This window comes from Trichosurus vulpecula, chromosome 2 (assembly GCF_011100635.1).
Source record: "Trichosurus vulpecula isolate mTriVul1 chromosome 2, mTriVul1.pri, whole genome shotgun sequence".
In the NCBI taxonomy this organism is placed as follows: Eukaryota; Metazoa; Chordata; class Mammalia; order Diprotodontia; family Phalangeridae; genus Trichosurus; species Trichosurus vulpecula.
In genome coordinates this window covers 321646842-321659094 of record NC_050574.1, presented here as the reverse complement: position 1 = coordinate 321659094, position 12253 = coordinate 321646842, and the positions used below count along the sequence as shown (strand labels likewise).

The window sequence follows — 12253 nt, the reverse complement described above, 5'->3', positions numbered from 1 at the left end:
TTCTGATTTTTAAGGGATAGGGGAGGAGCCAAGATGGCGGCTGGAAAGCACGGACCAGCGTGAACTCCCTGCCAAGTCCCTCCAAAAACCTATAAAAAATGGCTCTGAACCAATTCTAGAACTGCAGAACCCACAAAACAGCAGAGGGAAGCAGGGCTCCAGCCCAGGACAGCCTGGATGGTCTCTGGGTGAGGTCTGTCCCACACGGAGCTGGGAGCTGGGAGCTGGGAGCTGGGAGCTGGGAGTGGAGCGGAGCAGAGCCCAGCCTGAACGGCATGGACCAACCAGACCAGGAGCCGGGCAGAGGGGGCCCTAGCACCCTGAATCAGTGAGCTGTGGCAGTTACCAGACTTCTCAACCCACAAACACCAAAGACAGCGGAGAAGGTTAGTGGGAAAAGCTGCAGGAGTGGAAGGAGTTCGCGGTTCGGCTTCCAGCCCCCGGGGGCAGCAGAGGTGGGGCAGCTACAGCTGTTGTTGCTTCCAGCCCCAGGCCCACCTGGTGGGAGGAATTAAGTGGCAGATCAGAGCAGGAGTGCACAGCCTGTTGAAGATCTAAGCCCAGTCCGGGTTGGGGGTTCTTGTGGAAGGAGTAGTGCTGGTGTGACAGAGCTGGCACCTCCCCCCCAAATGTGGAACATAGAACTCTTTAGTCTACAAGCAGTCATACCCCACTGAAAAACTCAAGGGTCAAGTTAGTTGGTTGGGAATATGGCCAGGCAGTGAAAACGCGCCCAGATACAGTCTCAGACTTTGCATTCTTTCTTTGGTGACAAAGAAGACCAAAACATACAGACAGAAGAAGTTAGTAAAGTCAAAGAGCCTACAACAGAAACCTCCAGGAAAAACATGAACTGGCCCCAGACCATGGAAGAGCTCAAAAAGGATTTGGAAAAGCAAGTTAGAGAAATAGAGGAAAAATTGGGAAGAGAAATGAAAAGGATGCGAGAAAACCATGAAAAACAAGTCAATGACTTGCTAAAGGAGACCCAAAAAAATACTGCAAAATATACTGAAGAAAACTTTGTTGACTTCTTCTGGCTGTATGTTTTGGTCTCCTTTGTCACCAAAAAAAGATTCCAAAGTCTGAGTCTGAATCTGAGACCATTTTCGTGGCCTGTTCATGTTCTCAATCAACTACTTGACCCTTGAGCTTTTTGTTGGGGTACGACTGCTTGTAGAGTATAGAGTAGTTTTTCCCAAGCTTGAGGGGCTGTGGTGCTATTTTCAGAGCTACTTCTACACAGCAAGCTCTACCACACCAGCCCTTCTTCTCCCCCAAAAACTGCCAACCAGGACTGCAGCCCAGATCCAGGCAGGGCAAAGCAGGCTTTGCACTCCTGCTCTAAGCCGCAGCTTAATTCCTCCCACCAGGTGGGCCTGGGGCCAGAGGCAACTGCAGCTGTAGCTCTGGAAGCCACCTCAGAGCTGCACCACCTCCACCACCCCTGGGGCAGTGGCCAATCCCTAAACTCCTTTCACTCGGTCCCAGAAGCTTTTCCCACTAACCTTCTCTATTGTCTTTGGTGTTTGTGGATTGAGAAGTCTGGTAACTGCCACAGCTCACTGATTCAGGGCACTACACCTGTTCTACTTGGTTCCCAGTCTGGTTGGTCCTGGTGCGACCCATGCTGGGCTCTGCTCCGCTCCGCCCCCTGCTCCATGTGATAGACCCTTCCCAGCAACCATCCAGAATGTCCCGAGCTGGAGCCCTGCTTCCCTTTGCTATTTCGTGGGTTCTGCAGCTCTAGAATTTGTTCAGAGCCATTTTTGTAGGTGTTTGGAGGGACCTTGGTGGGGGAACTTAAGCCAGTCCAGCCACCATCTTGGCTCCACCCCCCTGTTTGTAATGTCTTTTTGTGTTTTCTCTGGAGTTCAGGTGCTGACTCTTCCCCCTGAACTAAGTGAATGATATATGTGTGTTGGATTAAAGTGAGATTGTAAACTCTTTAAAGTTGCTTTCCTTAGAAAAGCAGATCAAAGAACCTGTGCTAATAGCCCTCCTGTGTGCTGGTGTTATTGGCCCTATACAGCCACAGTAGCAGCAACTAGCATTGTTGTTACACTCTCACATCATTAGATGCTTGCCATATATTTTCACCTAGATACTCCAGAGATATATCAAGCTCAACCTATCTAAATTATGTCATATTTTTTTTTTCCAAAATCAATACTGTCTCTGAACATCCCTTTTTCTATTAAGGACATCATAAATCTTCAAGTTCTGGAGGAGAAAGTGATGCTGGTGACTTTGTACACCCCTCCCTCACTTGAATCCAATTCACTTGCAAGTTATGGCATCAGTTTCCTGAGGTCACTGTCCTCTTCAAGAACGAAGGACAAACAACAACAGTCAATCAGGTTCACACACTTGGAGTCATCCTGACCTGTTCACTCTCTCTTACCCCACACATACCTAATCAGATGCCAAAGCTTATTGATTTCCCAGTACTTTCAGATCATCCTTCACATCTGTCCTCTTCTCCTGGCTAGCACAGACACTGCCCTAGATCAAGCTATTAACGTTTTTCACTTGGACTGTTGCAATAACTTTCTAATTGGTCCCTTTACTTCCAGTCCCTCATATTTCTAATCCCTCGTCTTCCAGCTGACAAAATCATCTTCCTAAAATACAGGCCCCCTACTTAGTTATTCTTAATTATTATTATTATACTTAAAATTGTGCTTAATAATCACTCCCCCACTTAATTATTTTCAGCGGCTCCCTATTGTCTTCAGGATAAAATACAAACTCCTCAGTTTAACATGAAAAATTCTTCACAGTTTGGCTCTGGCCTACATTTCTAGACTCACCTCACTCCATGCCCTTTCATGCAATCTGTGTTCTAGCTAAATTGAGTTATTTGCTCTTTCCTGAGCTCTACAATCCATTGTATCTTTATATGAGGGGGCTGGAATGCACTGCCTCCTAACCTCTTAGAATCTTTAGATGCTTTCTGTGCTCAGTTTTGGTGCCATATCTTATAGGAAGCCTCTGATCTACTGAGTTTTCAATTCTTTTTCCTCCTTCAAATTTTCTTGTATTTACTTATATATGTAAATGTTCTCTGTGTAAATATAGCTAGGGCCAAGCTAGGACCAAGTAGTGAGAATGATGAATCTTCTGAAATAGTTGCATGTATTCAAATTTGCACAGCACATTTCCATTGGGCTGGAACCAATCACCATATTTTATGTAATTATGTCTTCAAATAGTGTAAATCAGAATACATGTTACTATTTCAGGGAATTCATCATTCATACTAATAAGGCTTAGCTATATGTCAACATAATTTATCCATATTCTCTAGTCCTTCCTAGCACCTCTTTCCTTTTCTAGAATCATTGATAATTGGAAACTTTCATGCTAGAAATTTCCATCTTCCATGGTACCTCACTGCCTGTGCCACCAGGGAAGACACAAGAAAAAGGTCAATTTACTTATGGGCAGGGACTGCTTGTAATTTTGCTTTCGCATACCCATCACACAACATAGTACCTTGAATGTAACAGGTTGTGGTAGTACGAAAAGATTCTGGGTTTCAGAGCCTGGCTTTTCTTAAAACAGGATATTCTTGCTCTGGATACAACCCCATTTCCTGCCTGTATTTCCACTCTCTTTTCTGAAACCATCTATGGCTGGAATCTTCTATGTGTTCCAGAATGCAATATGATCAAAATATCACTGAGTTCTTTTATATAATTAAATAAAACCATAACAAAATTTATATGGAAAATCAAGTATGCAATTGTGAAGAAGAGAAAGGTTATTGATAAAGCAGAACTATTAAATTACTAAACAGCAAAAGACATGGATTCGAACATATAAGAATTTTTAAAATATTTTGTGAAAAAAAATGACCAAAATAAACAGGGTAGAAAAAAACTTTGTTATTGAAACATTTGATAGAAGTCTGACATCCAGAATCTATAAGCAAATGATACAATTTTATAAGAGTAATGCCACTTTCCCAAAGTATTTAAAGGATACGAAAAGATAATTTTTGAAAAGAAGAAACAAATTGTAAATATTCTTTTGAAAAATAGTTCATACTCTCTAATAATCAGAGAACTGCAAATTAAAACAACTTTGAGGTAGCAATTTATACCATCAAATTGGCCAAAATAATTTTTAAATTATTTAAATCTAATATTAATATGACTGAGGGAACATAAATACTTCCTTTTTTTCATGGAACTACAAATTTAAGCAATGTTTTTATAGAAAAATTCCAGCAGCATACAAGTTACAAAATTGATTATACCTCTCGGCCCAATGATATCACTATTGGGACTACAGTCTAAGAATATTATTAAAATAAAAAAGACCTATCTATATAGCAATACTCATAACTTCTAGATTTGTAATAAAAAAACTAAAAGCAGCCTTTGGATCATCAATTTAGAACTGGAAGAGGCCTACACCACCACCTCATCCAATATTCTCATTTTACAGATGAGAAACTCAGAAAGATCATGACTTGCTCAAATTCACACAGGTAGAAATCAGCTAAGTATTTCAAGTCCAGGTCCTCTGACTTGAAACTCAAGATTCTTTCTACTTCATCCCACTGTTTATGTTTAATGATTGAGAAATGCCTAAATAAATTGTGGTATAACAATAAAATGTAATGCTATTGTGCCATTAAAAAGGAACAGAAAGCAACATGGAAAGAAATATACAAAGTGATGCCAAGTTAAGAAAACATTTTTTAAAAAATACAAAAAAAATATAATAATGAAAAACTTCTCAATAATTGGAGGTATCCCAAATTAAAATGTGCTGCCTCTGGAGACAGTGAGTTCCTCTTCATTGGAGCTCTTCAAGCAAAAATTGGATGACCACTGAAATAGCACTGGGATTGGGCCATGAGCAGCTGATTCTCTTCCAGTCTGGGCAAGATAGCAATAGTTAAAAAAAAAAAAAAGTATTTTAAAGAAAGGCAGTATCTAATATAATGAGCTTGTTAAACCACAGGAATTGAAACTACCTCTATTGTTATTTAGTATGGAGGTGTGTCTTTGGCTCTCCTTTATCCATTCTATCTGTGCCTAGAACGAGATTCTTGTAAGTTATGGGGCAGTACTTTCGATAAAGATTTTCTGCCAAGGTGTTGCTCCCTCTAATCACAGCCTTCTTCTCCCGGTTCATGTAGTTCCATAAATGCAAGGCATAGGATTCATTGAAACTTGGTTCTACATCCCAGACCTGATAGTAACGTTTCCATTGTGGATACGAGATGGGGTAAAACCGCTGGGGATGTAAGAGGGATAAGTTTGGACACCTGAGATCTTTTTCTCCCTGAAAACCTGTAAGATTGCATGACAGCCTCAGCATTCTTGTCATTAGTCCAGGGCCTTGGTTGCCCCAAATGTTCCCATTATAGTGCTCAATAAAATTTTCCATACAGTCCCAAATAAAAGGATGATGATGGTGGAACCCAAAAACCCCATTGCTACAGAATTTAGAAGTCTGTGCTGCTAGAAAATTATCTTCTGGAATGGGTCTGATGGAAATTATGTCAGTGTCCATGTAGATCCCACCATATCTCCAGATGAAAGCAAGCCTACAAGCATCAGAGCTGATGTGGATCCAGTTCTTTTCTGCACTGGAATTTACCTGCAGGGATAGACAGAAATGAGTCTTCTGGAAAAAAAAAAGCTAAAATTTTCAGTAAACACAAATTACCAGGCTCAGAGTACCATTATTACCATGGCAACTTCCAAAGAACCAAAGAACAAAAAGAAAATAATTTTATATTTGGGAATATCATCTCATCCAAACTTTTCATTGAAGGAACCAGGCCTATGTAGTTTGTCTGAGAAGAGATGGCCTACGGTTGTTGTTTGTCCTTCATTCTCAAAGAGGATCAATGATATCACTAGCTTGATGCCTTGACTTGCACATGAATTGGATTTAAGTGAAGGAGAGCTGTGCAAAGTCATCAACCTCACTCTCTCCTCCAGAGTCATCAGAGTCCAGTGGCAAGACAAAGGTCAAGATAACTGGTGATGGCCCATAATGCAGGGGGTGACATTGACCTTTTTAAATTAAGGTCTTTCCCAGGTCTTAGTTTGTCTGTGCAAGTGCATTGGACCCAGGAGTCACCAGCAGTTGGCAGAACCCACGAGATCTGTGTTTGTGAACTAGGAAGGACTGCAATGGAAATGGAGGAAGCATGAACCCTTTCCATGCTCAGATGTCATCCCTATCAAAACACTTATGTGAAATGATGTTTGGTAACCTGTACTTCTCTTGGTTATTTAGTCAGGTTGTGTCTCTGAAAGTTGCAAGACTTCATATAACCCAGCACTCTGAAGTTATTATCATATTGCAGGTACAAATGGCCAATGCTTTTGTTGCCTCTTGTAGACCTGTCTTAAGGGGACAATGCAACCTCTCTTGACCTGTTTCCTCGTGTGTAAAAATGATATAAAAACCAATACTACCTACTTCAAAGGCTGCGAATCTTAAGTAGGATGATCTATTTAAAGCACTTTGCACATTTTAGAACTGCATATAAATGTCTATTGTTATTATCATTTCTACTCCTCTCATTTTCATTCATGGTAGTTGTGGGGATGGCAGCAGCAGTACCAGGGGCAGCTAGGTGGTGCAGTGGCTGAAGTCCTGGACTTGGACACCCAAGTTTAAATTCTGCCTCAGACATTAACTGGCTGTGTGACATTGGGCAAATCACTCAACCTCTCTCAGCCTCAGCTTCCTCATTTGTAAAATGGGGCTAATAATAACACCTACCTACCAAGATTGCTGTGAGGACCAAAGGAAAGAGTGTAGGTGAAGCATTCCGCAAACCTTAAAATGCTCTACAAATTATCATTAGTCATACTATCGCTAAATCCTGGAACCCAAGAAAATGGTGAGGGTGAAATTCAGTATTATAATTTATAGTTACATCCTATTAGAATCTGTATGGACAATATCGTTGGGCGGATGAGCTATTTAATTGAAATTTTGTTTATGTATCACACACTGCTGGTAGCAAAGAGAGATTCAGATTGCTAAGAATTTCTTAATCATTTCTTAGTCTGGTCTGATACTATGTAGCATCAACCCTTGATATTTCCTAAATTTGTCTCATTTAAATTACTTCTAAGATACAAATATATCATCCTCAAGAAGGAAAAAAACAACAACCACCAAAAAAGAAAGGTTAGAGTTACTAAGTATCTCATTGGCCTGAGAGAGATATAGAAATTCTTCCCAGATTCTAGCAGTCATAAAAAAATAAATAAATCCAGTTCAAAAAAAATGAGACTAAAAGAAAACAAACTAAAGAAAAGAACGTTTTAGAAATATCTTTTGTAGAAAGTGGCAAGATACTTGTCCCCTTTCCTTCCCTTTCCCTTTTGAGCAACTGAGAAAAATAAACCCTGTCTGCCACATAGAATATACATGGTGATAGATAGGGCCAGTAACAGAGAGAGTAGAACAAGTAAAGGGAGATCAACAACATGAAAGATTTCAGGGCTCTATAAAGATTTACCAGTCAGGACTGAGAAATGAAGAGATAGGGTGATTATACTACAGAGCCGTCAGGAGTGGCAGAAAGGAGAAGGAAAGAAAAATTGAAAGAGTAGGGGCGAAGTGGAGAGAGGCAGAGAGATACAGAAAGAGAGAGAGAGAGACACAGAGAGAAGGAAAGGAGACAGAGACAAAGAGAAGGAAGAGGGAGAAGAGAGAGGAGGAAAGGAGAGTGGGAGTGGGAGAGAAGAGAAGGAGTGAAGGAGAGATATAAAGAGAAAGTGAGGAAATGGTAGAGAAAAGGGGGAAGGAGAAGGAGAGAGAGAAAGGAGAGAGAAAAGAGAGAAAGGGAGGGAGGTGGAAAGGAAGAGAGAGGAAAAAAGAGAGACAGAGAAAAAGACAGAGAGAGAGAAAGAAATTTCCCTCCCCTTTCCCTATCCCTAAGCACTAGGAAATAGAGAGCAACAGTCCTATATAGGACTCATGAGGAAGAGACAGTCACAGGGAGCTTCAGAGGCAGAACCTCAAATAACTCTGGGAGATGTATAAGTACAGTAAGAGACTGACCAATAAGGGCTCAGTCATGAGAGCGATCATTTCCAGTGAACCTGCTTCTGAAAGTGACTAATGATGTGGAATGGATGGGCCTTACATTGTGAAGTATATGTAGGTATTTTTGGCTGTTTCTAGTCCATTAACCTCATGATGAAGAAATGAGCTTTTTAGTGGCTGCTCAGTCAGAAATGAGTGTGCATTCAAAAGGCACTAAACAACTAGGGCAAACCTCTCTCTCCCTGATGTTTGTGGCAAGGACAGTTATAAGTCTATAGGTGGAAAGAGAGGCAGCAACAATCGTGGAAATGGTTTTCTGTGGCCAGCTGCCCATCTCCCCAACCAGGCGGCCAGGAATGAACATGGCACCCGTTTCTTTGCCTCTCTGTATTTATTCTTTCCTATCCTTAGGTGAAAGCACATTGAAGATAGGTCAGACTAGGTCATGACCTTGTGAGATCTCAAAAGGTACAGTAATGGGAGTTCAGACTACAGTATGCTACGAGTACAGTACCAAGCTAAGCAGCAAATCAAAACAGCAACTGAGACACTGTTTTCTGGAGCAATTTTGTCTATATGCATTTAAAAGTAAACTTGGCTAAGCAGATGCTTTATTGTAAGTGCTTTAAATTTGAGCCCATTCTCCCCAGGGATTAAACTGGCAGAGGGGAGAATGTGTTTGTACTTCTGTTCTTGCCACATCTTCAGTAATTATCCCTGTTTGAAAAGCTTATTGATGTTAATTTGTTAAGTGGTCACTAGTTCAATCAATCATATGAATGGGATACTAGTAGTAACTAGTGATCAATACTGGGAAGGACACTGCAGAATGGAGATTCAAGATGATAACATTAGAAAGAATGCACCCAACCTCTCAGAGGCACCCCTATAAAGATGGAGCCTTGCTCAAGGATTAGTCAAAGAAAAAAATCCCCCCAACTTTCTGTGGGTCCAATGAGGGAGTCTTGACACAAGAATTTTATTTTCATTTTTACCCTTCAAACACTTACTTGAGTATACCATGAGAAGAGGGGTGTCTCCTGTAGCAAATTTTCCATATCAAGAGGGAAAAGGAAGACATTCTCAATTGCTGACAAGAGGGAAAATGCTTGGTAGGTAGCATTTAAGGGCAAATGAGTAGAATTGTTATCCAGCCCTTTCATTAAAAAAATAATAGACCTTTCAGGATATATTCTAGCTGCAGACTCAACAGCACATGAAACTAAGGGAGAAGGCTCCAGCCGATCAGTGGTCTCCAGGAATACAATACTTTTGCTATGTTTCAAAATGTTCTCAGGTCTCATAATGGCTTTGTATGCAGGTGTGCAGGAAAAGAAACATCTGGGTTTCAGGGTCATTTCATACAGTAATCCACAAGCGAACAGCAAAAAGACTGAAAGGGAGATCCGGAACTCCTTCAGCATTGTCTTTTCTTCATAGACCTTTTTCTTTAAAATGAGAAAACAAATTGAAAAATGGAAATTATTTTAGGTACTGACCTAGAAACCATAAACATCCCAATCATCTGAGAGGCAACATGGCGTAATAGATAGAGTGTAGGACTTTAAGTCAGGAAGACTAGGGCTCAAATCCTGCCATACAAGTTCTCTGTGCAGCACAGTAAGAAGAGGGAAAAGAAAATGGAGAGGGGGAAGGAAAGAGAGAGGGAAAGGGGGGAAAGGGGAAAAGGGAGAAAGAGAGAGAGAGAGAGAGAGAGAGAGAGAGAGAGAGAGAGAGAGAGAGAGAGAGGGAGAGAGAGAGAGAGAATGAGAGAAGAGAGAAATGAGAGAGAGAGAGAGAGAGAGAGAAGACCTTGAGCAAATCACTTAACCTCACTAACCCTTGGTTTCCCCATCTGTAAAATAAAGGGGTTCAACTAGACAATTTCTAAGGTACCTTCTAGTGATAAACCTATGTTCCTGTGCTCTAATAATCTGCCAAGGGAGAGCATTACATATTTATGAATCCACAAAGTTTCTGATTTATTCAATAAAGTAAAGAAAGTCACACACTAGAATTCTTTAAAGTCCTTTGGCCCAGGAATGACCTACAATTGTTAAATAACCACTAACTGTAAGCATGAGTTCAATAAGAATTGCTCTTGTTTATGGAAGAAAAATTAATGAATTATTTCTGCCTTTTTTTCTTTTCAACTAGTCATGTAGTGAATAGAGCACTAAACGTGGAGTCAGGAAGACCTGAGTTCAAATCTAGCCTAAGACAATTACAAGCTCTGTGACCCTGAGGAAGCCACTTAACTTCTATTTGCCTCAGTCTCCTCAACTGTAAGATGAGGATAATAACAGCACCTACTTCCTAGGGTTGCTGTGAGGATCAGACGAGATAATATTTATAAAAGCACTTAGCATAATGCCTGGCATATAGTAGGTATTACATAAATTCTTATTCCTTCCCCCTTTCCCTTCCACTTTCTTTCCCCCTTTTAACTCCTGTACTATACCCCAAGGAAGTTACTGACAAGAAGATAGCATTATTTGTGAAAAGAAAATGCTAGAGCCAAAAGTATCATGGAATGGTCAAGTAAATTAGGGCATGTCACTGTAATGTAATCTTACTATATTTTAAGGAGATAAAAACATGAAGAATCCAGGGAAACATGGGAAGATTCTTTTGAGGTGATACAACATAAGAAAGCAGAGCCAAAAGAATATCATCTTCTTGAGGACAGGAAAGATTTCATTCTCGCTTTTCTTTCTCAGTGCCTATTGCTATACCTTGCACATAGTAAGTCCTTCATTTTCATGCAGTTGAACTGGGGAAAATATACATAATCATGCTAACAATATAAATAAAGTCATCATTGAGAGGCAACAAAATTCCAGTCAAATACAATAGTACCATAAAGGACATATCTCTTCTGTTTTCAGGGAATATATTGGGGAAGGAGAAGCATGGAAAAGGGTACAGAATTTGGTGTTTGGGTGGATGTTTGGAAGTGTCTATGGTATTAAAATGAATTGTATCAATCATTTTTAAAGTACCTCAAAGAATGTCAAATATGAAGCATTCAGAGAAGCACAGGAAGAATTATATGAAACAAAGTAGAGTGAAGAAAGTAAGTCAAAAGAACAATATTATGCTGACTACAACAATGTAAGTAAAGGCAACACCAAAAAGAAACAAAATTAAGGTAAAAGACAATGGACAGTGTTGGTGCCAAATGATTAAACTGAAGCATTTATTCTTCCTTTCCTATAACAGCTGGTAAGCTACAAACAAAACTAAAAAGTGACTTGAAGTATCAGTTATAATTATGTAGATGTATATATGTGTGTATATCTGTGTATATATGTATATATATATATACATAGATAAATACATAGATAGATATGTATATGTGTGTGTTTGTGTGTATGCATACACACCTTCCTCCCTTCTTTGCAGAGCTAGGGAATGATAGGTACAGAACACTGCCTACATATTAAGACTTATTAAGTTGGCATGTTTGTTTAGTTTTGCCAAACTGCTTCTTTTCTCTATTTTTCTTACAGAAGATGGATCTCTGGGTAAAAGGAGACAGAGAAGGAAAGATGTATGTATCTCTATATAGACAGAAAAAGAGTGAGAGAGGGGGTGAAAACATTGTTGTCATTTTTGAACAACTATTTGAAAGATTGTCCCAAATCACTAAAAAATCAGAAATACAAATCAAGAAATTCTCAGGTTTCACCTCACCCCCAACAATTTGGCAAAAAAATAACAAATACAGGAATAATCAATGTTGGAAGAGTTACATGAATACCAGCACATTAATATATTATTGGTGGAGCTGTGAATGTGAGTGCATCCTGCAAAATGTTGAATTATGCTTTTAAAGAAGAAAAGTACTCAGAATATCACTTTGACTCAAAGATCCTTCTCTTATGAATACAACCCAAGAGGTCAAAGACAGAAGGTCCTATGCCCTAACCAAAATACATAGAGAACACTTTTTGTATTATCAAAGAACTGGAAAGAAACTTTATTGTCAGCAATTAAGAAATTACTAAATAAATTGTGGTACATGAATATAATAGAATGTTGCTATGCCATATGTGATGACTATGAAGAATTCAGAGAAGTATGAGAAAACTTAAATGAAGTAAACAGAACCAAGAATACATACATATATATCTATACATATATATGATTACAAATATGTAAGTATAAAGAGAAGAGGAGATAAAGGAGGGGAAGGGAAGAAAAAGAAATAAAA

General features: G+C 39.5%; 1 protein-coding gene across 1 annotated transcript in view; it reads right to left on the bottom strand.

The window, feature by feature from the left end:
* Nucleotides 1–4998: 4998 nt before the first annotated feature.
* Nucleotides 4999–12253, bottom strand: part of A4GNT (alpha-1,4-N-acetylglucosaminyltransferase) — a 31700-nt gene continuing 24445 nt past the window's right edge. The window contains exons 2-3 of the mRNA XM_036744087.1: nt 9048–9485; nt 4999–5619 (exon numbers count right to left, since the gene is read on the bottom strand). Coding sequence (XP_036599982.1) covers nt 4999–5619; nt 9048–9461 — 1035 coding nt within the window. The 5' untranslated portion in view covers nt 9462–9485. The remainder of the gene's footprint in view (nt 5620–9047; nt 9486–12253) is intronic.